Source organism: Xylaria bambusicola, assembly GCF_022495145.1.
Source record: "Xylaria bambusicola strain CBS 139988 unplaced genomic scaffold F5B22scaffold_8, whole genome shotgun sequence".
Taxonomy (NCBI): domain Eukaryota; kingdom Fungi; phylum Ascomycota; class Sordariomycetes; order Xylariales; family Xylariaceae; genus Xylaria; species Xylaria bambusicola.
In genome coordinates this window covers 102,122-125,053 of record NW_025953561.1, presented here as the reverse complement: position 1 = coordinate 125,053, position 22,932 = coordinate 102,122, and the positions used below count along the sequence as shown (strand labels likewise).

The 22,932-nt window shown below is 48.2% G+C and overlaps 3 protein-coding genes across 3 annotated transcripts; all 3 read right to left on the bottom strand.

The window, feature by feature from the left end:
* Nucleotides 1–4,506: 4,506 nt before the first annotated feature.
* F5B22DRAFT_643651 (uncharacterized protein) lies at nucleotides 4,507–7,848 on the bottom strand (the record flags this gene model as incomplete). Its single annotated transcript, XM_047978302.1, has 9 exons — nucleotides 4,507–4,578; nucleotides 4,648–5,454; nucleotides 5,554–5,596; nucleotides 5,941–6,199; nucleotides 6,325–6,636; nucleotides 6,705–6,797; nucleotides 6,921–6,997; nucleotides 7,081–7,279; nucleotides 7,425–7,848. The coding sequence occupies 9 exons, from the start codon at nucleotides 7,846–7,848 to the stop codon at nucleotides 4,507–4,509; spliced, it is 2,286 nt and encodes a 761-aa protein (XP_047833500.1).
* Nucleotides 7,849–10,733: 2,885 nt separating this feature from the next.
* F5B22DRAFT_595128 (uncharacterized protein) lies at nucleotides 10,734–13,732 on the bottom strand. The gene is made up of 3 exons (XM_047974121.1): nucleotides 13,634–13,732; nucleotides 11,746–13,562; nucleotides 10,734–11,676 (listed from the first exon to the last, which is right to left on the bottom strand). The coding sequence occupies exons 2-3, from the start codon at nucleotides 13,022–13,024 to the stop codon at nucleotides 11,219–11,221; spliced, it is 1,737 nt and encodes a 578-aa protein (XP_047833499.1). The 5' UTR covers nucleotides 13,025–13,562; nucleotides 13,634–13,732; the 3' UTR covers nucleotides 10,734–11,218.
* A 682-nt stretch (nucleotides 13,733–14,414) lies between these two features.
* On the bottom strand, nucleotides 14,415–18,459 carry F5B22DRAFT_539698 (uncharacterized protein). Its single transcript, XM_047972829.1, has 2 exons — nucleotides 17,948–18,459; nucleotides 14,415–17,794 (listed from the first exon to the last, which is right to left on the bottom strand). The coding sequence occupies exons 1-2, from the start codon at nucleotides 18,041–18,043 to the stop codon at nucleotides 14,453–14,455; spliced, it is 3,438 nt and encodes a 1,145-aa protein (XP_047833498.1). The 5' UTR covers nucleotides 18,044–18,459; the 3' UTR covers nucleotides 14,415–14,452.
* Between the last annotated feature and the right edge of the window lie 4,473 nt (nucleotides 18,460–22,932).

Here is a 22,932-nt window from a genome sequence, read left to right as displayed (position 1 = left end):
GAAGACATGCGTACAGTAAATAGAGCGTTTCTGGCTGGATCTGGAGGAGGAACAGTAGAGCGGTATATTGTTAACCATGGTTATTTTAGCGGATATGCCTCCTGCTTTCCGCATCGGTACCTCCCATCATGTATCCTGAATACATCTTTGCTACTTTCTTAGCCTCTGAAAGTACTTTTCAAGTCTGAACTGTATTATCTGCTGTTCAAAAAGGTGGCGGGCACTATCTTCAGCAGTAATATTTACTTGTGAGACCTCGTGAAGTACTACTACCCACCGCGACCCATATTTGTTTTAGATAGAATTAAGGAAAATACAGCTGGGCTCCTAGTGTGTAAGAGACCATTTTCGTCTCCTAGTTCATTTCTCATCCCTAGTCTAGCCTCACACCCTACACGACTTTAAAGTGGAAGAGGGCACTTAAGCGACATCTATGTCCACCCGATTTATGTTCATATAACAGAAATGTGCCTACTAAATTCCCATCTAGAAAGATCTTGGTTCTTTTCGCATGGACAAGCAGTATCAGTAGATGCAGGTGTATGACCATAACAGGTGATTTATGAGACCCGAATCCCTCCTTAACGGCTATCACCTATCTGAGTATTCACGTATTATCGGATACTGTCTATCCCAGGTATTAATTTTCTTCCCGCCATGCAGAAAAAGTATTCTGTCTACCACAACTTTGTAATAATAGCTATACATTCTCTGCCTGATCCCTAACTGTTCATCAGTTCTCCTATCATCAACCAACAGGATCACACGTGGGAGCCTAGGTAGGTATGTATGTAGATTTTCCTAGCGGCGAATTTACAATATTATGCTTTCTTTGCTGGCTCAAGGCAAGGTAGATGTATGTTTATCTAGCCGAACTTGAAAAGAAGAAAATTATCTTTTTATGTTATTTCTGTGGGCTCTAGCTTAGCAAAATGGCTGATATTCAATGTAGATGACATAATACTAAGCATTTCACAGTTGCATTGCAGCCAGCCACAACCCAACGCCTCAAGGCTTTATTGCATGCATTACGCTAGCCAGACTCGACTCTTGGTATGTTGCATCCAATATTCAGATCTACGTAGATGACGAGCATGTTAACGAACGAGGGGGTTGGCCCGCAGCATGCATGGAGTCTCATGATCCTACTGCTATAACCATGAGCCGGGTCCTCGGAACAGATACTTGATTCACTGAAGCACAAACAACGGGGATACGCTGAACGATGGACATTGGACAATCCTCGCATGCCATTTACTTGTAAGGATCGTTGAAGATATACCATGATAATTTACCCAAAAGCTTAAATTTGAAATGCGCTGTGTCATTTCTACTATCCAATAATTGCCGCAATATCGTCCAGGGGGTCATTTGTCAACATAAGATCAAGCGACCATTTCTCTATCATTCTCCTTAGGCCTTTCTTTTCTAAATCACACGTAACAATGCATATGGAGCAAGAGGGGTTGCGACAGAAGTATGAAGCCAAACTCACATTCAACTTGGTACACTAAAAAAATGCCACGCTGCGGAATGCTACTCTGCACAGTTGTGGATCATAGATCTTTATCATCGGTGGAATTTTGCTGTCACCAACCCTGCGTGCATAAAGCTATGTCCGACCCCCCATCCGAGGGTACATTGCAGAGCCTTTCACAGGAGTATTCTTTAACTAGAACTCTCAATGGCGGTAAGATCCCGACTCACATGCTTCCGCTATCTAAAGATACGCAGCTTTCGCTAACTAGATTATTAATCAGTGTTCATTCGTCTAGTTGATAGGCCAGTCCAACGTCCTGCGTCAGCCTGCCCACATTCGCGCAAGGTCCCGGATGCTTTCTCTATTAGTTACATTTGGTCACACTGTCACGTTCGAATTTCAACCTCCGGCATCATTTTGCTGTGACAACACCGTCTTGGTACACCTGGAATGCGGATAGGGGCATTGCGGCCGGATCTGGGGTGTAGCAGCAGTATATGGCACGAAGTAACGTCAAGATAGGAGCGAACGCGTTCGAGACTCGGCTGCACATAACTAATCAACTCTCACAGTCGAACAACAGGGTTACAAAAGATAGGGAATGAGAACCCCTCACAATACTCGAAGAGGTGAATACTAAGGGTGAACTGTCCTCCGGTGATCTCTGCTATATCTCCCTCGAGGACGTGGCTGAGACGTATGTCGGCCTACTGGGAAGCACGTCGTCACAAGCTGGGTTCTACGGCTTGCGAAATTTCGATCAAACCAACACCGCCATATGAATGCTGACCAGGGAGTGCCTTTCTGCTGTTCCATTTCACCTGAAGTGTAAATGATGGATGCAAGCGGCCGTCATCATAGAGGTGCGGAATTTTACAAATAATCAGACTGGTTGTTGCACGTTATTTCATGAGAGTTCCTAGAGAACCAAGACGCGGACTGGTACGAAGGTAGCATCCGTATCGAATAGGGGCGTAGAAGCTCTCCATAACGGCCAATAATTAGGGGACTCGGCCTTGTGATCATCACCAAAGGATAGTCAGAGACCCCGAGGAGACAGGGCAATCTCGGTCTGTCTATACTCCGGTGTTACATGTTCTCGGCACAGCAAGTATAGAGCTACTCTCATCGTGACCCCAAACAAGAAATTGCCTCTCTGTCGTTTGTCAAGTGTGACGTAGCGAGGAATGTTGTGCTTCATAGCTGCTCCCCGACGACATTGACGGCTGCAAACGGCCTACCATAGGCGAAAAATGCAACTTTATGAACGGCTGCTGTCACTCCAGCAAAAGAAGCTGTGGCGTCAAGGCTGCCGTGATGTCACATCCTAGTGCCGTTGTCACTTGCTCCATTTAGTTAGAAGCTATCGCGCTATATTGAGACAACTGCCACGTGGTGAGTGTTGTTGCCAACGCTGTAGCTAATACTCTTGGAGTATAGTTACCGAGGCCACTAAAACTTCAGAACGAACGACATGATACCCTGCGTGACTTGGTGAAGGACATGAGCTACTACGGAGTCAGTGAGTCGGCATTTGAAACAGAGAGGCAGGCTCGACCTTCTCCAAGAAAGCTAGGGAACATGAGTTCCATCCAGCCGTGGTCCGCTTGGCTAGGTACAGCTTGACCTAGCCCATCACTGCCTTCCACAAAGACAGGCGCACAGAGATTAAATAAATAAGTAGTTTCTACTGTCTCACTATCGGCGGTTTATATCGTGGATGTATGACCAAGTACCCTACACAGACCACCTAGAAAGCGGGATGGGAAGTTGACTAACGCACAGGACTTTCAAATGCATACAATAGCACTTAGCTGGTAGACCGTTGAAACACCTGGTGTGAGACTAGCTTTTTCTGTGCGAAGCTTGACAAATCTTGGCATTCTTGGGCTAGGTAGGCTTGATACTAGATCGGGATCAGTGAAGCAAGGACGCAAGTTGAGGGATGCCAGCGCTGGATCGTGCATTGGGGGGCTTGGGCCGCCTCTAGAACTCGGGCGGGCGGCACCGCCTCGAACCCCTGCCGGCAAGAGGGCGAGGCGGTTTCCAAGATCTGAAAGGGCCTATCAGACCGCCTAATGAAACGGATAGAACCGGGCGCAAGTCGTCACAGGCCTGGTGTTGCCATGGAACTCGGCAAAAGAGGGGGATTGGGTGTACTGCACCCCTCCTTCACGACGCGGTTGTTCTGGTGGACACGGTTTCCAGCAAGGGATCTGCTAACACTACATGTGGAACACGCTATTCGTCGAGGACGCATCCGAGTAGCCCTGCATATGCCCTGCTAGGCTCTCTCTCGAATCAAAGAGATACCTCCATGTCAAGGAACATCCCAACCACCAATACTTTCGACGTGGGAAAATAGAGCGTCTGGAAGCTAGGAAAAGAAAAGTGTCTAAGTAGATCGCTCCCAAATCAATCAAGCCCTATCCTATGACACAAGCAAAGTGAATGATCATGTAACACGAGCTATAGCGTAGGTCCTTTCAGCCATTGGCTGCCCTCTCTCTTGATAGGGGCAGAATACATCATGACTTGAGACTTTTGCGCCTCATACACTTTGTCGTACGATTCTGTGACTAGAGTCCCTTTGGAAATAGACAGGCTGCAATATATGTTCGATTATACTAGGTAATAAATTTGCACAATGTGTCGATCTGTATGTGCACATTGCTGTCTCTACTCTTCCCTGCTTTAGCTGAATTGCCACAGGGCACGCTTGGAGCTGATATGAACAAAATCTCCATTGTAAACAACCACAACAAATTGTGCGCAAAGAAGTAGCAAGTCGGATAACACATGATGTTTTGGGGAGTTCTGATTTTTCATTCTATTCAATAGATAGCCACATAGAAATACACTACAACAAGCGCCACAGCGACCTAGTTGTAACTTGTAAGAAACACTAGTCCACCAAAATATAATCTCGAACGTCAAAAACGACGCCGTTAGACATTCGAGTAGTCTAACGGTTATTATATAGCCCCACCTACGTTCAACATATAATCCTCAGCAACTAATTTTGATTACTTCGAATCCTTCGTGAATGTTGTGTTCGTGAAAGCGATATCGTAGGCTCGCTTGAGCGTATCCGGTATCTAAAACTCCTGGGTTAGTCCGGAACCTCTAGAAACCTGTAGGAGTAGGTCACCTGTAAGAATACGTACTTCTTGGTTACCTCCACCTGCATTTATTAAATCTTTGTAGTTGCCGCCATATCTACTCTGCCGGCCCGGGTTACGACGACCTGTTGGAGGAGGTGTTGGCGGTTTAGGAGTATTTCCGGGTTTGCCACCACGTCCACCGCGATTACCACCGCTTCCTCTACCTCCTCTGCCTTCTCTTCCCCCTCCCCCTCCTCCCGCACCGCCACTATCGTGATCGCTCCCACTTGACTCGCCGGAATCTTCCTCCGCCGAATTGGGCTTATACAATTTTGGGGGAGGGGTCAAATTGAGGCTGTCCCCAGGGGACGGGAGTGAAAAGGCTGGTGAGTTTGGAGGTTCAGGAGCACGCCCAAGCGGGGGAGTCCGTATGTCTGACATCTTCGGTACTCCGAATTCCAGCATAACTAGCCTACATGGCAGTCGGAATTCAGGGAAATCTCTCTCTGAGGATAACTGTAAATTGATTTTGGTCCTCTCAACATGGTCAAACGGTGGGGGTGGAGGGGGTGTTCTGAATGTCAAAGGCGTGTAGCTGCTGTAGTCGTTACTGTCCCCGCCGTCGCTCTGAGGGCCATCTGCATCATCATCTCCGCCTTGATCACCATCGGCAGTTGCTTGATGGGCGGCTGGTCCACCATGACGTATAATGAGTGAATGAATCGAGGGTTCACTGCTGTGGGGCGAATCATAGTCTCCGTTATCACCACCAGTATAGTCATCGTCGTCCCCACGGTTAGGGCTGGAGAACACGATTTCGCGAACAATGGTTTCGTCTACAGGATCGCTTTCCAATGGTAGCCATTCATACTTCACAGACAAAAAGTCAATTTACCTCGCTATAATCATCCATCATTCAAAGGATATTTAAGATTTAAGAAGAACGGAAATAAAGCACGCGGAACATACCGGCAATATGTGGTTTGGCTTTGTCCAGGAAACGTCGATTGATCTAGAACGCAAATATCATGAGTTAGCAATTCCAATGCATCATAGAAAGCCACCGGATATCATCGATGGAGCCATCTCTAAAATTGAAACCATTTGACACAGAAATATGTGAACGTGTGAAATTCTAGATACCAAGATGGGCTGAAGCAGGATGATGGCTCCTCTTTCCAGATATATCTCGCCATGTTTCTCATCCCCAGGTATCCAATGTCCGCCATCCCTCGTGCGATAAATGATATCCAAAGAGAAATCGGCAGCCTAACATTATAATTCATGGACAAGGACATTTGGGCTGTTTGACTATACCCCGACAGTAACATGAAATGAGGAGCCTGGTATACTCACCGAAACCAATCTGCGGGTCTATCGCGTGGTCGGCGCCATTTCCAAACTTGAGACCTCGCCAGTGGCAGAACAGTGTTGATGATGTAGTCCATCTTTGGTATAAGTTGCCAGTTCAGAACGTCGACCCTAGAGTCATCCTTTTGTGAATCATTGATTCCGCTGTTCTTGCAGTTTCTATACTCCCACGCTTTCAGTGTGTCAAGCAGCGTTTTGGAATATCCGTCTTCGGGATTGGACATCATGCTGTTGATCTCGTCACCTAGTGATACGTGACCCCTTAGCCACGGGTCCATAACTCAAGTGTATCATGAAGGTTACCGCCAGAGAAGATAGGGTAGGCAAGGGAAGTCAACATAGCGGGAGTGGCCAAGAGACATGACTTACAGGATACCAATTCTGGACTAAAAATAGGGTCATAGTCTGGCTCGCCCCAAGGGATATGACACAGACACAGGTCTTTAACTAATTGAAAGACACCATATGTATCTTGCCATTCTGCGTATTCATCAGTATCCCAACAGCCGAATCGGACCTTTCCTGGAGGGTCTGCTTCTATACACCCGTCCCCAAAATCTCCTATCACAACCTCAGGAAATGCATTTGATTCGAAGCCCTCTGGAGGCTCGAATTCCGATGTTGGTCTTTCGATGTAGTGAATAAAAACATTGTTTACAGCAATGTTGCGGTGATAGATTTCTTTTCGCGTCAGTAAGGATGGGGTTCACTTTCGTTTTTCTCAATTTTCTGTACTTGGGTTTACTCACTGTCCCAAAGAGGAGGATCAGTATTGCGGACAGGGTGGCATCCTGTCTGTAAGAATCGTACAGCCTCAAATAGTGTTAACAACACGTGCCATACTAGAAAACGTAAGTCGGATGCATTTTTGTATGATGATTGAAGTAAAGGCGACGTTATAGATCCGAGTTGTTTAAATATCCGGTTTTATCCTTAATCAGTTGAAACAAATTCGAAAAACTCACTGAAGCCTTCAGGGATAGGCCGCCTCCGCGCTCGATACGTGTTTCGCAAATGTTCAATGGTACCACCATTGTAGTAACTGAAAGGGTAAAAGTCATCAGCATAAAAGAGAAAGATGTGAGACGAAAGACGAGGAGAAAAGAGAAGAGCGACAGTGCTTACTTAAAATACAACGATTGAGTCCCACTTCCAAGATCTTGCCATAAAACCAACTCGTTGAAATATGTTCTACAAACGCCACGTATAACTGAAGGGACTGGCAATATGGCCTCGGCCTGCAGTGCGGTAGATATCCGAAGCTCTTCACAAGGTTCGCCCGCAAGACGATTCTGACGTATCAACTCAAGATTACTGTGAGTAGCTACCGGAGCTTGGGTTAGTCTTGGGTTAGTTGGTGATCACTAATCATGCGAGCATGGAAAGGCATGAGGAAATAATCGGAATAGAAATTGATTGGCCTGTGCGGAGAGTAATTATGATCGTGACAAAAGTTGTCCATAGCATACGTGGTTTCACAATCTTATTAATATAGAGTTTCCCAGTCTCTACGGATTGTACTAAGTAGGTCCAGTTTTGACTTATAAATTCGCGTACGAATATGAAACCCTTCGCTGAGATTCTAGGATCTGACGTCCACTGACGGTCGGGATCTTCATCCTTGAAAGGGACGTGCACTCCAATATATCGATATGGGCGGTGCGGATCGACGGCGACAACAGGAGGCTGCGGCGGTGACGGCGGAGGAGGAGGAGGAGGAGGAGGAGGAGGAGGAGATGATGTTGGCAATTTTGCCTTCGTCTTCTTCTTCTTCGATGCTCCCTTTCCCGAAGTTGCCTTCTTCTTTTGAGGTGACGGCGGCTTCGGTCTCGGCTTTCTCTTCACGTCTCTTTGGGGTTGTACTCTTTCGGGAGCTTGGTTTTTGGGCGGCATCTTTTAGAAACGGTGATTCAGATGGCCCACGGATCAATCTGTTAACTAGCTCTGCAAGAAGTTTATTTGAAGTCACATTTCGATCTAGAAGGTTTTCATAAACGGGGACCTCGTGGGAACAAAGGCTTGAACTGAGGTTTGTGCCCGATTCCGGATGAGGATACTTACAGACTCGTGGGTTTGAATTTAATAGACAAAGGAAACCTCTTGCTGCCCAATGGTTCCAACCACGTTTTTTCTTTTGTTTTTAAATCTATTGGGACGCTCAAATCACTGTCAACAGCATGTGTTAAATGAATCATAGTATCGTAGTATGGTTAGTTATGATGGAGGATCCTATAAGTATGTCGTACTCGAATCGTCCACAGACTCCATAATATAGCCGTAATACACAAGAAGTCTGCCTACCCAGCTACCTACCATTCTGGCGTACTGGCTCCTTAGAGAAACTGATGTGACGTGTTGAGATGTTGGCACGTTGTAGGAGCCATGTTCGTGCTGCTGGAAGGCTTGTTGAAACCAATTTCATTTGATCATTACATCTAGAGCAATTTTCCCACAGTTCCTGATCAACAGTGGCGGCAGAGATGGCAATTATTTGAAGCTAAGATTGGGACCTTAGAATATTGTAAATTGTATTCAACTCAAAACTTCCTCTTCTTCCTCGCTGGAATCGCGGCCTGACGGTTCAGCTCCTTAGCTAGCTCAGCACGTTTCCGCTCCGCTTTCTGTTCATCCGTCTCCAATTCTTCTGGCTCTACCGGTGTCTCGGAGTGAAGCCTCTTAGAATCTGTTTGAGACTTTTTCCCTATCGCGCCTAGTTTTCTAGCCTCTGCCTTCTTTGGTAATGCAGTGTCATCATGGGCATTATCTTGTGCGGGATTTGCAACAGGAAGATCGTTCACTTTAGACTTTCCCCCTATTCTACCGAGTGTTCCTTTACGCGGTGTTGATGGAGCTGCTGGGGACCGCTTCAGCTTTGCTGCGTTACGTCCACTTTCAGAATCTGAACCAGACGGTGTCTCGCTACCAGTCTTCACATGTGACTTCGCCACAGCCTCTGGTTTCGTCGGCTCGGATGCCTGCTTAGGCTGCCCAATTGTTCCTAGGCGAGCGTTATGCCGCGTATCTTGCTTCGAGGATCTTAGCTGTTCCTCATCTTCCGTCTCGGACTCGGTATCGTGCTCGTCGGTATGTAGAGTTCTAGATGATTGGCTAGTAGCAGTATCACGAGCAGCCGCCTTCGTAGCACTAGGCCCGCCTATTTTCATACGAGGTTTGTTCTTCGATTTGGTTTGGCGTCTGTTAGAAACATCAGACTCATCGCTCTCGGTGATATCATTTTCCCCCTTGCCCCTTGCCGGTTCTGCACCGCTGGACGATCTTGAAAAGCGACGAGGAGGTGTAGCTTGTACTTGAAAATCTTCATCTACATTTTCTGATGAAGCAATGTTGTCATCGGCTTTCTCATTTTGTTCTTTGCGAGGACTTTTTATTTCAATCTCAGAAGCAGTATGGAAATCTGAGCCTAGCCTTTCCCACCAGTTGTTCAGTGTGTCAGACACACTTAAGTCTGTATCTGTTGCGCGACCGAACGTCGGATCACCAAAGACATCACGCAGCAAGTCTGGCGCATTCTGTGGACTCTCTATGTTGCGTTGGGACCTCCATTTTTCTTCCTGGAAAGGTGCAAGGCCTTTAATTCGCTCCTCGGCAGCAGCTCTAGTGATTGCGTGTTTGGCTGAGAGTGAATTGAATACGAGCTCCAGTGGTGCATGCATTGTACTGAGCTTGTCCAGCAGCTTCGATATGACAGCATCCTTTTCTCTGAGTTGACCCATGAGATCGTCAGCCTCGCGCGACTGTATGTAGCGCTCTTGCAAAAGGGGTAGCACGAGCTCCGAGGCTAGCGAAGTAGTCTCGCACTTGATTAGGTGTACAGGCCATTTCAGAGGGGCTAGAGGGTGCGGCAGTTCACAAGTGATGAGCATTGTCAACCCATCCCGGTTGTTGGAATGGGGCCCGGTGGCTGCGGCGATGCTGAGACTGGTGAGGCGATGATCTGGCGATGTGGGATCAAAGGCTGCCTTGAGCTTCGACAGAAACACAGCCCATTGCTCGGAATCGGCATCGACCAAGTCAATGCTTGTGTTCTCCTGGAGGCTACGCAAGAGGATGCCCCTCCGATCCAGCTTCTCCACCCATAGATGAGCAAGGTCGGTGACATGCAGCGTATATGACGACTCGCCAAAGCGGGTAGACACAAGTAGTGCTGGTAGCGTTGGGAAGTGTGGCAGAGGGTACCATTTGGGTGGTGATTCCATTCTCTCGTGAGTTGCAGTTCTTCGGAGCGTTCCGATGTCCGTTCGACATTAAACTTCCGGTTAAAGTTGGGAATTCAATGAGGTCAGCTAGGACGAAGATCCAGACAAGAGAGGCTGAATTGAAGCTGGATTAGCTGATCAATACTGAGGCTTATGCAGCCTGATCACCATTCTAGGCTACCTTTGGATCAGTTGGTTGTTCAGACCGTGTGAAAACAATGATGGAAAGTGCTAATTATACTGTATCGCACTACCGGGGGGGCAATCTCTGATATGCAGTTCATCACCTCAATGTTTCAGCTTCTGAAATCAAAAACATTTCACTATTATATAATTGTCAAGCTACATGATAAAAGACAATAAGATATTGGTATGATAGAACACCAAAATGTTGGGAATGAGGCTACTGCGGAAATACCCGCTCTCAGAGAAATTTACTATAGATGGACGAATGTAGCGTTATACAGGGGCTTTAGCACCTTAAGTCGATTAACACAATAACGCTTAGATGTATAAACTGAGCTGCCTGCCTCAACATGAGAGCGCTCAGTGACGCTGAATTAATGCTACAATATTCTCCTAGGAGCATGACCGCATGTCAGATAGAGAAATGCATCGCGTCTTTCAATAAGCGGTACTGGCAATAGATTAAATATCCCGATCTACGTATTCTAACTATCGCTTGTACATATACAACCCAAGTACCTCATTCCCGGTTCGAGGGTTCTAGACTATATGGGCGACCAACCTAAATAGAGTGAACCCGACGATTGAAATTTGGTGAAAAGGTACTTTCTATCTATGAAGGCAATGTAATGATCTGATTATTACTCTATACACAAACACCATAGCAGATTTATTCACCGATTTGCAGACTCAGAAGACTCAGAGACCACGAAGTACCTGACAATTGCAACCGATTCCATATGCGCCACGTACCTAACAACGGGTATAATTCCCATTTTTTTTCAGACGCCAAACAAAATTACGAATTATTACCGCCGCTCCAGGTGGGCAAACTTTAAGTAAAGGCGCGTCAAGTCAGATTAAACGCCTGCATATGTAGTCCCGATAAAGTCAGACCCGCAGATCGCGGCCCGCTCCTGCTCAGTCAAGCTGGCTCCCCACGATCTAAGGTCGTCTAAGGTATAGTTCGACCTAGCCAGGATAGATGGCAGTCTATCCCCTCCATCAAGCGATAGGATCAGTTCATTATTATTCCCTCTTTCTTTAGACAACATGGTGAAGCGCAGGACAACCTCGGTGACCGTGACCAGGATGCTGACGATGATGAGAATGATGATGATCCATGTGATCGCACTCATCTTCGAGTCGGCAACTGAATCCGAGAGAATTTCGGCAAGGTCCAGGAAAACGCGGCATCGCTCATTGAGCACCTTGGTGCGCGGGTCGATTTCAAGATAGTCGCGAATGGCGACGTACAGTGGGTGCAGCGTGGGTTCGGCGTCCCAGAAGAAGTTGGGGACGTCTAGAATATTGGACGCTACAGAAGAACGTTAGAAGATATTGGATCGGCAATGAAGACTTCTGGAAACGGGGCACTTGTACGTACAGAGATTTATTTCAACGCGACTCTTGAACAGGCGCCCAAGGATCTTGACGATCTCTGTCCTCGTCATATTGAGCTGACCGGTTAAAGCGAGCCGCTTCGGCACATCCTGGGCGTCAGTCAGGGTCTCCGACATTCGTTCCTCGAAGAAGCAAAGCTTTGTGCTCTGCGCTATCGCGTGACTTATGGTGAGCCTGACCATGTGATCAGATCGTGGCAACAACGTGATCATGTCGTTGAAGATCCTTGGACGTTTGACATCGTCGTTGTATTCAAAGTGGAATTCCTCGGTTTCGAAGTCACTCTGCTCGAGCGGGCGTGTGACCAAAGACAGCCCGGTCTCGCTTTCGGCAAAAGTGATATCAGCCAGAATAGCCTTCTCCTGTTGTTCCGTGAAGTTCCAAAAGACTACAACACCATAAGAGAAGACGAACATCTCTGCAAATTGCTTGGCATCAGGAACAAACCTGTTCACAGGCTTTACATGGCCGTTGTCCTGGGTGTTGTTGTTGGTTGCTCGTCCTTCGTCCGAGTTTTGGTGGCGACTACTCTCAGTATTTTTGGGACTTGCCGCGTGTTCGCCGAATCCGTACTCGTCATAGTATCCCATGTGCTCGTCCCGTTGTTCGCTCCTCTCTATTTCAAGGTCCAGGACCGTCTTTCCAGTACCAGGGGTCTTGAGTATGGGTCGACTTCGTACGCGGTAGCCGTCAACACCAGAAAGTAGTGGGGTATGGTATACAGTATAGAGGCAGTCGTCGTAAAGTTTAGTCTTAGCATCGTGCTTCTTGCGTAAGAATTCAGAGGTAGATTTTATCTTGTAAGACTGTGCCGTGCAATACGCAGTAAGACGGGCAAGCTTTTCGGCCCGTTCAAACTTAGGAAGACGTTCGGCATAGCTCTTTCCTCGAAGCCCGCCTCGTTTCCGTAGCACATCGCGCTCCTCATCCTTCAATGGTCTCCCTTCATCCTCCACCTGTATTCGCTCCTCATCCTCGTCGTTTTCGGGCTCGTCTGGTGTTTCGGGAAGTAGTACTAGTTTCTCGCTAATTCGTGTGGTTCTCGAAGGCATATTTTGCTGTCCAGTGCGCGGCGCCAGGTTCGGTAAACCTCCCCCACTCACGCGACGAACGCCCGCAATACTTCGAGGCCCTCGCGGCGGAGGTACACGAGGCTGCCCTGATGGAATTTCTGAGGCGTATTGCAAGACATTATCAACCGATATGAAACGCATGGGAGAACCCGACGGCGGGCGCCGAGTCACATCACTCCTGGTAGCCATCTAATATCGCTATTGAGATGGCAGCAGCGCCGTGTATAGTGTGTCTATGTCTAGCACGAGCGCGTGATTGGATGATGTCGGCAACAGTAGTCGTTCGTGTGATTCGGATGGATCAAGGTTTGGTTACCTTAATCAAGCCGCGAAGTTTTTGCCGAGTTTGCTAATAATGTATGGGAACCCATTGACGAGGGAATAGGGCGACTCGCGAGTCTGTCTGCGCATTCGTATGTGCTCGATCGTGCTAGGAGCTTGCCAGCGAAGAATGTTGAGATGACCAGATGGCTTGGCTGGACGCCGTTAGCTCACCTGTGCCTGAGGCTGCAAGGTTCGAAAGGTGTTTCTGACAACTCCGCAGATTACATTCAATGTGCAGTATACGGCTAGCTTAGATAGATACAATGCCGCTGTTGTCAATTGAGAGTCATCATCATTACGATCAAGACAAGGTGCAAGTACATTACGTCGATGGCGGACCATACCTATGCCAAAATAGATTCGCTCACTGCAGGGATCCCACCAAGTGGGGTAGGTACCTGTGCTGAGGTCATCCGGGTTAGCTCGCTACACAAAGGCAGGTCTGGGCAGGATACAAAAGGAGTGTTGACGTACTATCGGTATCGGAAATGAAGATGTTATTACTAAGTATACATTGAATAGTTAGTAAATAACAGAGGAAAAGACCGGAGATAGCCAGGCCACATATGTATCGTTATAACTTAACCGATATAGAGATACATTTAGTAAAACAGCAAGGTACCTAACTAACATTAGGAGCCTGGATGTGGTGTGCTTGAAGCCCCACTTCACGTCGATAACGACACCGAGTTTTCAGGAGACAACACGCATAAAGGAAATCTTTTGGCAGTCACTTGAAATCTTCTATCATCAATGTATCAAAAGCCTGTAGGATTTATCCATTATCTGATAATACTACATGTGCCTATGCTCTATCAACAGAAACTCTTCCCATACCATCCAAGCAAGACGCTAAACGACCTACGACGGGTCATTATTTTCACTCGTCTCTAATCATCTCACATTCTGCCTCATTCTTGTGCTATGAGGATGCTATTTCCATTTCCAGCATTGTATTCGCACCCCCCATGTCAATGATGATAATCAACGTCGTATGTGAATTTGTACACTTTCAGGAAGATTTTCGAAGACCTTTCAGAGCCAGATCGCTTATGTGCGGAAACGACAGCAGTTCCTATGAACAACACGTCGAGACTGGGAAAGTTAAGGGAAATTTTCACATGCAAACAAGCCTGTTTCCACCATGGCAATTTGACAAAGGAAATTACAGAGAAATGACCGGTTTCAACGGCCTGGAACCTGCCGCCAGCGGGTAGCCAAGTCGTGGTAATATCGATGTGAGGGATGATTGTTTAGTGGTTATCTAAAAGAATCGTTCAAACGCTAGCCACTTCACTTTCCATGCAACTTCTCCTTGAGGTAAACCACTGCCGCATATCCGGAACAGCATTGGGTCGTCATGCCATGGGCACACCACGGGCACCTGACCATCGTGGTGATGGCGGCAGAAACACCCAGTGATTTGTCTTCCACGACTGAATCCGGCTTGGCCATGCACTCGTATACTCGCGAGGGCATATCGTGAAAGAAATGGCAGTTGCAACACTCTACAAGCATCTTGGCGAGCGGCTCTGCTCGACTACCCGCGGACACGGCGCTTCCAATGCTCCCGGATGAATTGTGCTGCGGAAAACGGGGTCGCAATGCCCTTGATGAGGATGCCGATGCCACAGAAACAGCCTTCCGTGCTTCCTGAAGATATGCGGCGCCCATGGAGGTGGGTGTTGACGAATCAAGGCCATTTGTGCTATTATTGCGAGACATCTTCAAAGCCGACTTTCGAGGCATCTCAGTGATGTCTGGTGGTGAGCTAGGAAGGCTGACCGAAGAGGCTACTGCGCTTGATTTGAGATGTAGTCGCTGCGATCGTGAGGGTTGTTGCGCGAGCTTTGTTGTAGTACGGAGGTCTAGGGCGGATTGTGTCCTTGGTGGAAATGGGAGCACATGATCTTGCCGATCTTCTTCATCGTCCAAATCTTTGCGAACAATATCGGCGAAGCTCACTGCCGTTGGCGAAGCAACTAGAGACGGGCTGCTCGATACTTCTGCGCCTCTGCTTGGTGTAGAAGCGGACTGCTGCTTGAGCTTGAGATCTTTGGCCGTAGCAACTTCAGTCCAATCATCGCCAATCAAATTGGCCCTTGGATTGGTTCTCCGAGGCGCGAGTTCTTCAATGCGCTCGGAGAGCTGATCCTCGGTACTCGTGCGAGATAATGCACTGTCAGTCTGTGACATGGATCCCAATAGTGCATTTTGTGAGGCTTCTAGGTCCGATATTGGCACTCCTTTCCGTGATTGCGGCCGCGAGCTATTCGGCGTTGTAGCAGACGATGGTGATGGCGGCGAGTCGTCGCAAGTCGAAGAGGAAGACCTCTCTGAAGTCGTACGACTTGGGTCAATTGGTTGCGATTGGATTGTGGATGTACTAATCATCTCTGTTCCGACCAGGACCTTCGCAGTCTTGGATGATATGCCAAGGCGTTCGAAAGCAGGTACGTCGCTATCAGAGAATTGAGAGGAAATAGCAGGAGAACCTTTCTTCTCTTGGCCAAACGACATTGAGCTCGTTTCTTTTGAGTTCAAACTAAATGCGTCTAGAGTTTTAAGGTCTCTTTCATTCGCCACAACTCTTTGCTTGTCATTGATACTTCGTACGTGGTCCTTTGGGACTCCATGTCCACCGTCTTCATCCGACTCCTCGGGAGATTGAAGTTGTGTAGACAGAGGTTCGTTGTCGCTAGGTAATCGCAAGCCGAGTATTGGGGGTGAATAGGACTCGCTGAAAGACGAAAAGTAGTCTACTTCTCGATGGGGCTGCAATGGTTGCTGCAATGCATCGGGTATGTCCCTGTCAAATGTGATGAGATCACCAATCGATTTTTCGACACCTATTCCCTGTCCTTCAGACATTTCAGATGCCGTCGCATTGTTATGGAAATCCGGACTTCCTAGACGAGAGGTTGTTTGATGAGATGTCGGGCGAATTGTTGATGTGTATGTATCGACAGACACTTGGTCATCCTCTGGAATATGCCCATCCACGATATCCAATCCGTGGTTTCGGTCAGACACCGCAGCCACCTTCGCTTCTCCTTGGGCTACCCGACCTGTGATTGATACATTTACAGTATTTTTATGAGGATTTAGAGGTCGATTGATTTCGTCTTTGTGATTGCGAGAGACAGTGTGTTTTCCACCCATCCCACTATCCTTCGGTACATCAATCATCAAACGATCGGTGACAGTATTTGACCTGGGTTGTCGATAGGGATGCGCTGCTTGAGATTGCTTCTCGTGAGCTGCGACCATAGCCATCATAGCATCCCGAGTAGAGGCCTGAGGGGCTTCAATTTGTACACGCCGGCTACCGGAAGGCTTCAACGCAGGGATTTCTTGGTCGACGCCGGGTGATTGAATGTCGACTTGACGAAGCCGAGGTTGCCGCCCACGGGGAGCGATATCCGGTCCAGGTTCCGTGTTCACTCTCCTAGGCTTTGGAGGAAAAGCAAAATCGAACTGTTGTTGTGGGTGCCCAAGGCTAGGAATGATGCTCTCCACAGGTTGTTCACTTTGGCCCGCAGGGTTGCCTTGCTCGACTCCAACAACTAGCAAGTTGTCATTATTTCTCGAATGGTCGCTGGTTGAGCCATCCGCTAAAGGCTGATGATAAAGATATGACGGCCCCCTGAGTTTACTCAATGTCGACGATAGTAGAGATTGTGAGCGACCAAGGCCGGACCCCATGGATGTATGTGCTCCTAAGCCCTTTTTCTCTTGTGAAGAGAGGGAGTGATCTGAGGTCGATACTACTGATCTAATTGATGGTGGCTTCTTCGACTTCAAGATATTAGGTTGCTGTACAGGAATTGTCTCATATTGGATACTGCGCAAAGGTTCGGCTTCATTGGCAAGGTTTTCAGAGCCCTTCGCAGTGTCCTTGCGCGCATCTATAAGCTTCTGAACTGCGGTCACATTACCGTGTTGCAATCTAAAACCAGAAAGAAAACCTTTACTTTTCCGTTTATCTTTTGTTGTCGACGCCGACTCAGCTGGTAGTGTTTGGCGCTTGACCAATTCACCGCGCATTTCAGTTGTCGAAGAGGAATTCATCTTGTTTGATTGTACCGAGGTGCCCAACTCAGGAGCTGAGATGGAGCGATCCGATACTGTTAGCGACCGTGCGGTGAATGGGTTGTGTGGGGGGAGCTTGCTCAAACGATTGCTTTTCCTTTTGGGAGCGGCGTCTGGTTTCTCTTTCGTACCCTTCCGATCGACCCCTTTCTTCTGTTGCTTCTTTTTGCCTTTCTTCTTCTGACTGTACTGTTCCCAGCTGGGAGACTGGCAAATGGAGGAATCGTCTGAGAGGTCTTCCCCCTCGGGCTCGGAGAAGGTCACTGTCTTAGTGCGCTCCCCTCCAAGCGATAACTCCTCAACGGATCCCTCCGGCCTGGTCATCACCTGAGCTGGCGATGGTGGGATGGATAAAGAAAGAGAGGGTAGCGCTGCGCTGCGGCGAACAGCCTTCATTATCTGGGTCTGGTGAGAGAGCGGAGGATAATCACTCGCACGCCGAGACCGTTGGGGAAGGGGGTGGGCAATAACTGAGGAGAAGGGAGCCCTTGGTGTGCTGCTTGTTGAAGTGGAAGGGTCATGATCATGTAGGATACGCTTCATCTATAATATGTGGTAAAATAGGTGTCTGTCAGCAATGGCGGACCTAATGCAGAGAAAAGGTACTGGTAGGGGCAAGGCGGTTCTGGAACGGGCATAGGTGGTCGAGATTTTAGAAGCGGCAGGGAGGGTTACATGCCGGGGGGAATATCATACCTTGCACATCTTCTCAAGCTCCAGCATGCGCACAAAGCTATCCGATCGCGAGCGCGGCGCTGGTGGGTCGGGACTCGGTTGGTGTACTTTCCTCATATTTGCCGATTACGCGTCCGAGTGTGGTCGATGGATCCTCCAATATAATTGCAATTTTTCTGCTCTTTTTCTTTAAGCTGGCCTGGTCCTGAGGTTTCTTATTTCGGCCCATGGGTCGTTTGGAGGAGCTGCAGCAGCTGGCGGACACAGGGCCGGGTGACCGTTGGATCAGGGTGCCGGGATTGGATCGGCGGTGCAGGCAAAATCTTTCAGACAATGTACCCTCGTATCTAATAACAACGGGGGCAGCACTCAGTCAAGGGGCTGTATGGCATGGATTCTAAGAGAAACAAAAGGTCCGGTAACCCTCTAATGTCTTGGCTGGACGGGTAGCTCTACCGTCCGTACGGCCGGCCTGTAGACGCAGAGGCAGAAGCCGAGACTACGGGGTCATGGGATGTTCGAGATGTCGACTATTCACGCGCTGACCAACGATGTGGCTGGACCTGGGCTGCTGAGCGTGGGGTACGTTGCCAGCGTCCACTATTGCATCTCAGTAAAGGACCGAAAAGGCAGTTGCCAGGAGGTTACCGTAGGCAGATGGAATACTATAGGCAGATGAGGCTGGCGCGATGGATGACGCACTTTGTCTCCTGCGCGCGGTATGAGGAGAAGAGAATGTCAAGTCAAGCGAGCGACCCAATAAGCGGACACGGGCAGTGAGACTCTGCGAGAGTGAACGACGAAAAAGAAGAGAGGAAGTAGCGAATGGACCATCACAAACACTCCTCTGCACCACTACTATTGCCAACCTACCGAACAGGCGAGGAGACAGATCACAGCATGTAGGTAATAGGTATGTAGGTAGGTAGAGAAGAGAGAGGACATCAGAAGAGGCAGGCCTGTTTGTTGTGTTCAGATGAACGAACGGCAGCAAGTCACGGAACAGAACAGGGAAATCACAGTCGACTGGCAGTACGAAGTAATGGAAAGTGATGATGGGTAACACAACACGAGCAGAAACCCTCTGTCTCTCGTCTTCAGCCTGGGGTGCCGGGTGCTTCAGGTACTGTAAGTGTGTGTCAGGTAGGCCAGCTACGGTAGCACCAGAGAGCTGTCCAGTTGGGTCAGGCTTCGTTCTCCCAGGTGGCAGACATTACGAAGTATTTGCCAACAGAATCAGTTACCTAAAATAAGAAATGCAATAGTATCATGGGATGGGATGAAGCAGGTAGCAGGTAGCACTCGCCAGCCTGTCCCGTCGAGGCGGGCAGGCAGGCGGTGCGTACCTGAGGTACTTACATAGGTATGTATGTAGTGACCAAGGTACAGTACCCAGGTAACGAGAGCGAGCGCGAGCGCGCTGTACAGGTACCAAGCTCATTACCTATTTAAGACTTAGGAAGTACTATTAGTAGGTACAATTACGATTGAAACGGGTTTAGCTGTCGGTAAATTCTGATGCGCTGGTCGTATTGTGTCCTGTACCTAGTCACTCTACATCAAAGACGCCTGTTCTCGTTGGTGGTAGAACGCCGGGGCGATAGAGTGCGATAGAGTGCAGTGGTGTTGGACATGGGCCGCCAATCGGCTGGTTGCTAGAGAAAAAAGTAGGGCGCACACCTGCACTGATGCAATACGAGAAGAGCAAGCGACGTGGCTGAGATTCCAGCGGGTGCAAACGAACATGGGACTACGAAGTAGGTAGGCCAGCCCGGAAATAGCAGATAAAACACCTAGCAGAGAAAGTAGCAGTTACATGTGCATGTGCATGTGCATGTAGGTATTTAGACCTACCTACACTGCCATGAGGTATGTAGGCCAGCATGATGAGGATTTAGGGGTGGGGGGGTATCATTGAACGGTGCGCTTAGTATAGGGAATATACATTACATTACATACTATACTATACTACCTACTCGAGATATGGATAGTGTGAAGTGGGCAGTTTGTCGCTAGTTATTTCTCAGACAAGTAAGTAGGTGGGTAGAGGCAGGCAGGTAGGTCGGGATGCAGGAAGTTTGCATCTGGGCTAAACTAGGCGCTTAGACGACAAATGCTAGATACTTTATCAATCTACCTACCTACATGTAGGTACCTAGTATGCGATCTGGCTGCACATGAAGCACGCAGGCCCAGAGCGAGCGCTAGTAGGGCAGAAGGTGGACGGGCAGGACGGAGCGTGGTAGGTAGGTAATTGGGAGCGAGATGCACCGCAGCCAGCCACTCCGCAATTCGGTGAAGCCTTTTAGCGAGGCACCGTTGGGCTAATATTTGCATCAATACATGATGCAAGAGGAAACCCGGGTTCGGGATTGGTACACTACACGTCTGTGCATAATACACGATGGGGACAGCAAAGCAGAATGAATGACTGGACCAGGAGGTGGCCTGAGTGAGTGTAACAACATGCCACGATGGAAGAAGAGAAGACAATGGAAAGATTGTCTACATATCTGCATCGTGCCTCACTTACACATAGGTATATACTACGGTAGCTACCCAAGTGGCTCCGGTTACTCAAGGTAGGAGGCAAGGTAAGGCACATGTATGTATGGTGGTGCGTAGATTTGGGTAGGTACCTAAGTATTGGCAACTTTTTTCGAGCATTCTGGGAATGCATACTTAGATAGTATTCAAGACACAGAATGAGACTGGGGGATGGTTTTACCATAATACCGGTATTACAATATCACAACCTTGCCTCTACCTAGTACCTAGGTAGGCACTAAGCATGTTGACAGAATACCTACGTGATTCTTTAGCAGAAAAAAACTTCCATGTTACTATGTAAGTAGGTACGGTAGTTAAGACCGGTAATCCCCGTCAAGATGGCCATAATAGGATATAAGAGCAGCGATCATCTGAAACATGCATACCTACCGTACTACCTACAGTAGTATGTACGGCCACCGTATGTATGCAGAGGCGTTGCCCATACTGCCCATATCAGACTCCATCAGACTCCATCTCGCTACCCCGGCCATCGATAGAATGCAAGTCTGTAGGTATTGGCTACATGGCGATCGTACGTTCTCACAGTCGGCACTCACGTACTCGGATACTTCATGATGAAAAACACACACACAGTTTACTCATCGATACCTTGGAGGTATTTACCTATGTGTATTATGTAATCCATGGCACCGGAACACGAATGACGGTGGGTGCATGTACCGATCCTTGAAACAACACCACCTCCGCCAATCTCACTCTGAATCCCATATTCCGAGCTCTTTGTTCCTCAGCATCTACACTACTGTAGGTAGTAGTGCTTAGTTAGAATCCACAATGAACCCATACACCACCTGTTAATATTTATTTATTTATTTTTCTTCGCATTGCATGTCTGTTGGGACTAATGTATACTTACTTCCGCACCTACTAGTATGTTCGTGCTAGTAACTAGTTACCTAGGTAGGTGCCTAGCACCTACTTCGTATGTTCGCCGAAGTTGAGTGGGCCTAGCCCGGCAGACGGAGGTGTTCCACAGCGGTAGTTACCGCCCGGTGGCCACGCTCTACTACTACCTAGGTAGGTATAGGTAGATCCTTAAGTAGGTGCCTACATGTACTTGTAGATACATAGGTAGGTACAGCATTAGCAACATTGAATGTAGTAAGCATTTTTAGTATAAAGACTGGTAGATTGATATGATTAAGCTTTGCTTTTGGTATTGGTATAGATTTCCAAGCAACGGGCGCACTACAATAGCAGTGCTTGTCGTCGGAGAATAAACTGCCCCTAACTTGATTCATTGCGTCACAATATTAACCATATTAGCCGCATGGTGGTCCCTGTCCGGTCCCTGTCCGGCCCCTGTCCCAGCGTCGCCCCCCGCCAATCCTCTACGACACCACACCCATCGCCATCTACCTAGATCGGTTGAACGTGCTTGCGAGCCAGCATGCCAGCGTGCCAGCCGTCCGCCAAGATCTCTCCTGCACGTCTCATGCAATGCAATGCTAGTCCACAAGAGGGAGAAAAAGCTGGAGACCAGGTGTGCCTGATCCTTGATCTGGTGCAAACCTCCCTCGCTCTCTCCTCGCTCTCGGGCTCATTTAGCGAGCAGAGGAAGCTGCTTTACCGAGCTATGGAGTTTTATGCAGACAAAATGCGGCGAGATGAGCCCATCGTCGTTGTATTGTGCGGTACCGGGGCCATCTCTAGATTGCATCGTTTCCAGGAAGCAGTAACCGATACCCCAGAATAATAAGGATCCTATTTTTGTTTGTTAAGCACGAGCTGATTACTACCTCGTCCCATATTAAACCAGGAGAGCTCACGGGTACCGGCACCAGATCGTCTCACAGTCTTGCAGTGACGAGTTCAAACACGCGATGGCAGGAACGTGCGTGAGAGAATCTGCCGTTGTGGCTCGTCGGCCTAGGTACAGGGTCGATGACGAGAGATGGCGCTGCCGGTAGCATCCTCGGTACCATTCTCCGGTATGTCGTGCAGCATTCGGGTTTTTGATCTCGTCATCTTAGCTGCCGCCTCAACAGCCACTACCTATAGGCAGCCTTTTCGTACTGTACGAGCCGAGTGCACAATACCTAATCAGCAGTCTACCATAACAGTAGATACCATGGATCAATTACTCCACCTATGCTAGGTAAAAGGATACCATCGCTAAAAAAAATATGCCCGTAATCGGCTCATCCATAACTTTGCACTCAGAAGTATTAGTTTCTTCATACGCAGAATTTTAGGGTCGAATCATGGCGAGTTAGTCGCCACCCTTATCCCTGGAGGATAATTCACGAAGTATAGATACTCAGCAAGGCAAGACAGCAAGGGGATGGCTAAATGAGTCCAGCAATCTTGAGCCGCCTCTGCTCACACCAACCAGATATAGACTAGGTATATCATGGACCGACTGACTGTAAATTCTCATTCATTCTCTTAGGCCGTCAATGCATCTAGATTACAAAAGCTCAAGGCGTTCA

Bases quoted from the DNA above. Each gene is read 5' to 3' on its own strand.
- F5B22DRAFT_595128 (XM_047974121.1), bottom strand. From the start codon at position 13,024: ATGGCTACCAGGAGTGATGTGACTCGGCGCCCGCCGTCGGGTTCTCCC. The intron at 11,677-11,745 runs GTACGTACAAGT...GTTCTTCTGTAG, and splicing joins TCGCGTTGAAATAAATCTCT to CGTCCAATATTCTAGACGTC.
- F5B22DRAFT_539698 (XM_047972829.1), bottom strand. From the start codon at position 18,043: ATGAGGAAAGTACACCAACCGAGTCCCGACCCACCAGCGCCGCGCTCG. The intron at 17,795-17,947 runs GTATGATATTCC...CACATATTATAG, and splicing joins AGCTTGAGAAGATGTGCAAG to ATGAAGCGTATCCTACATGA.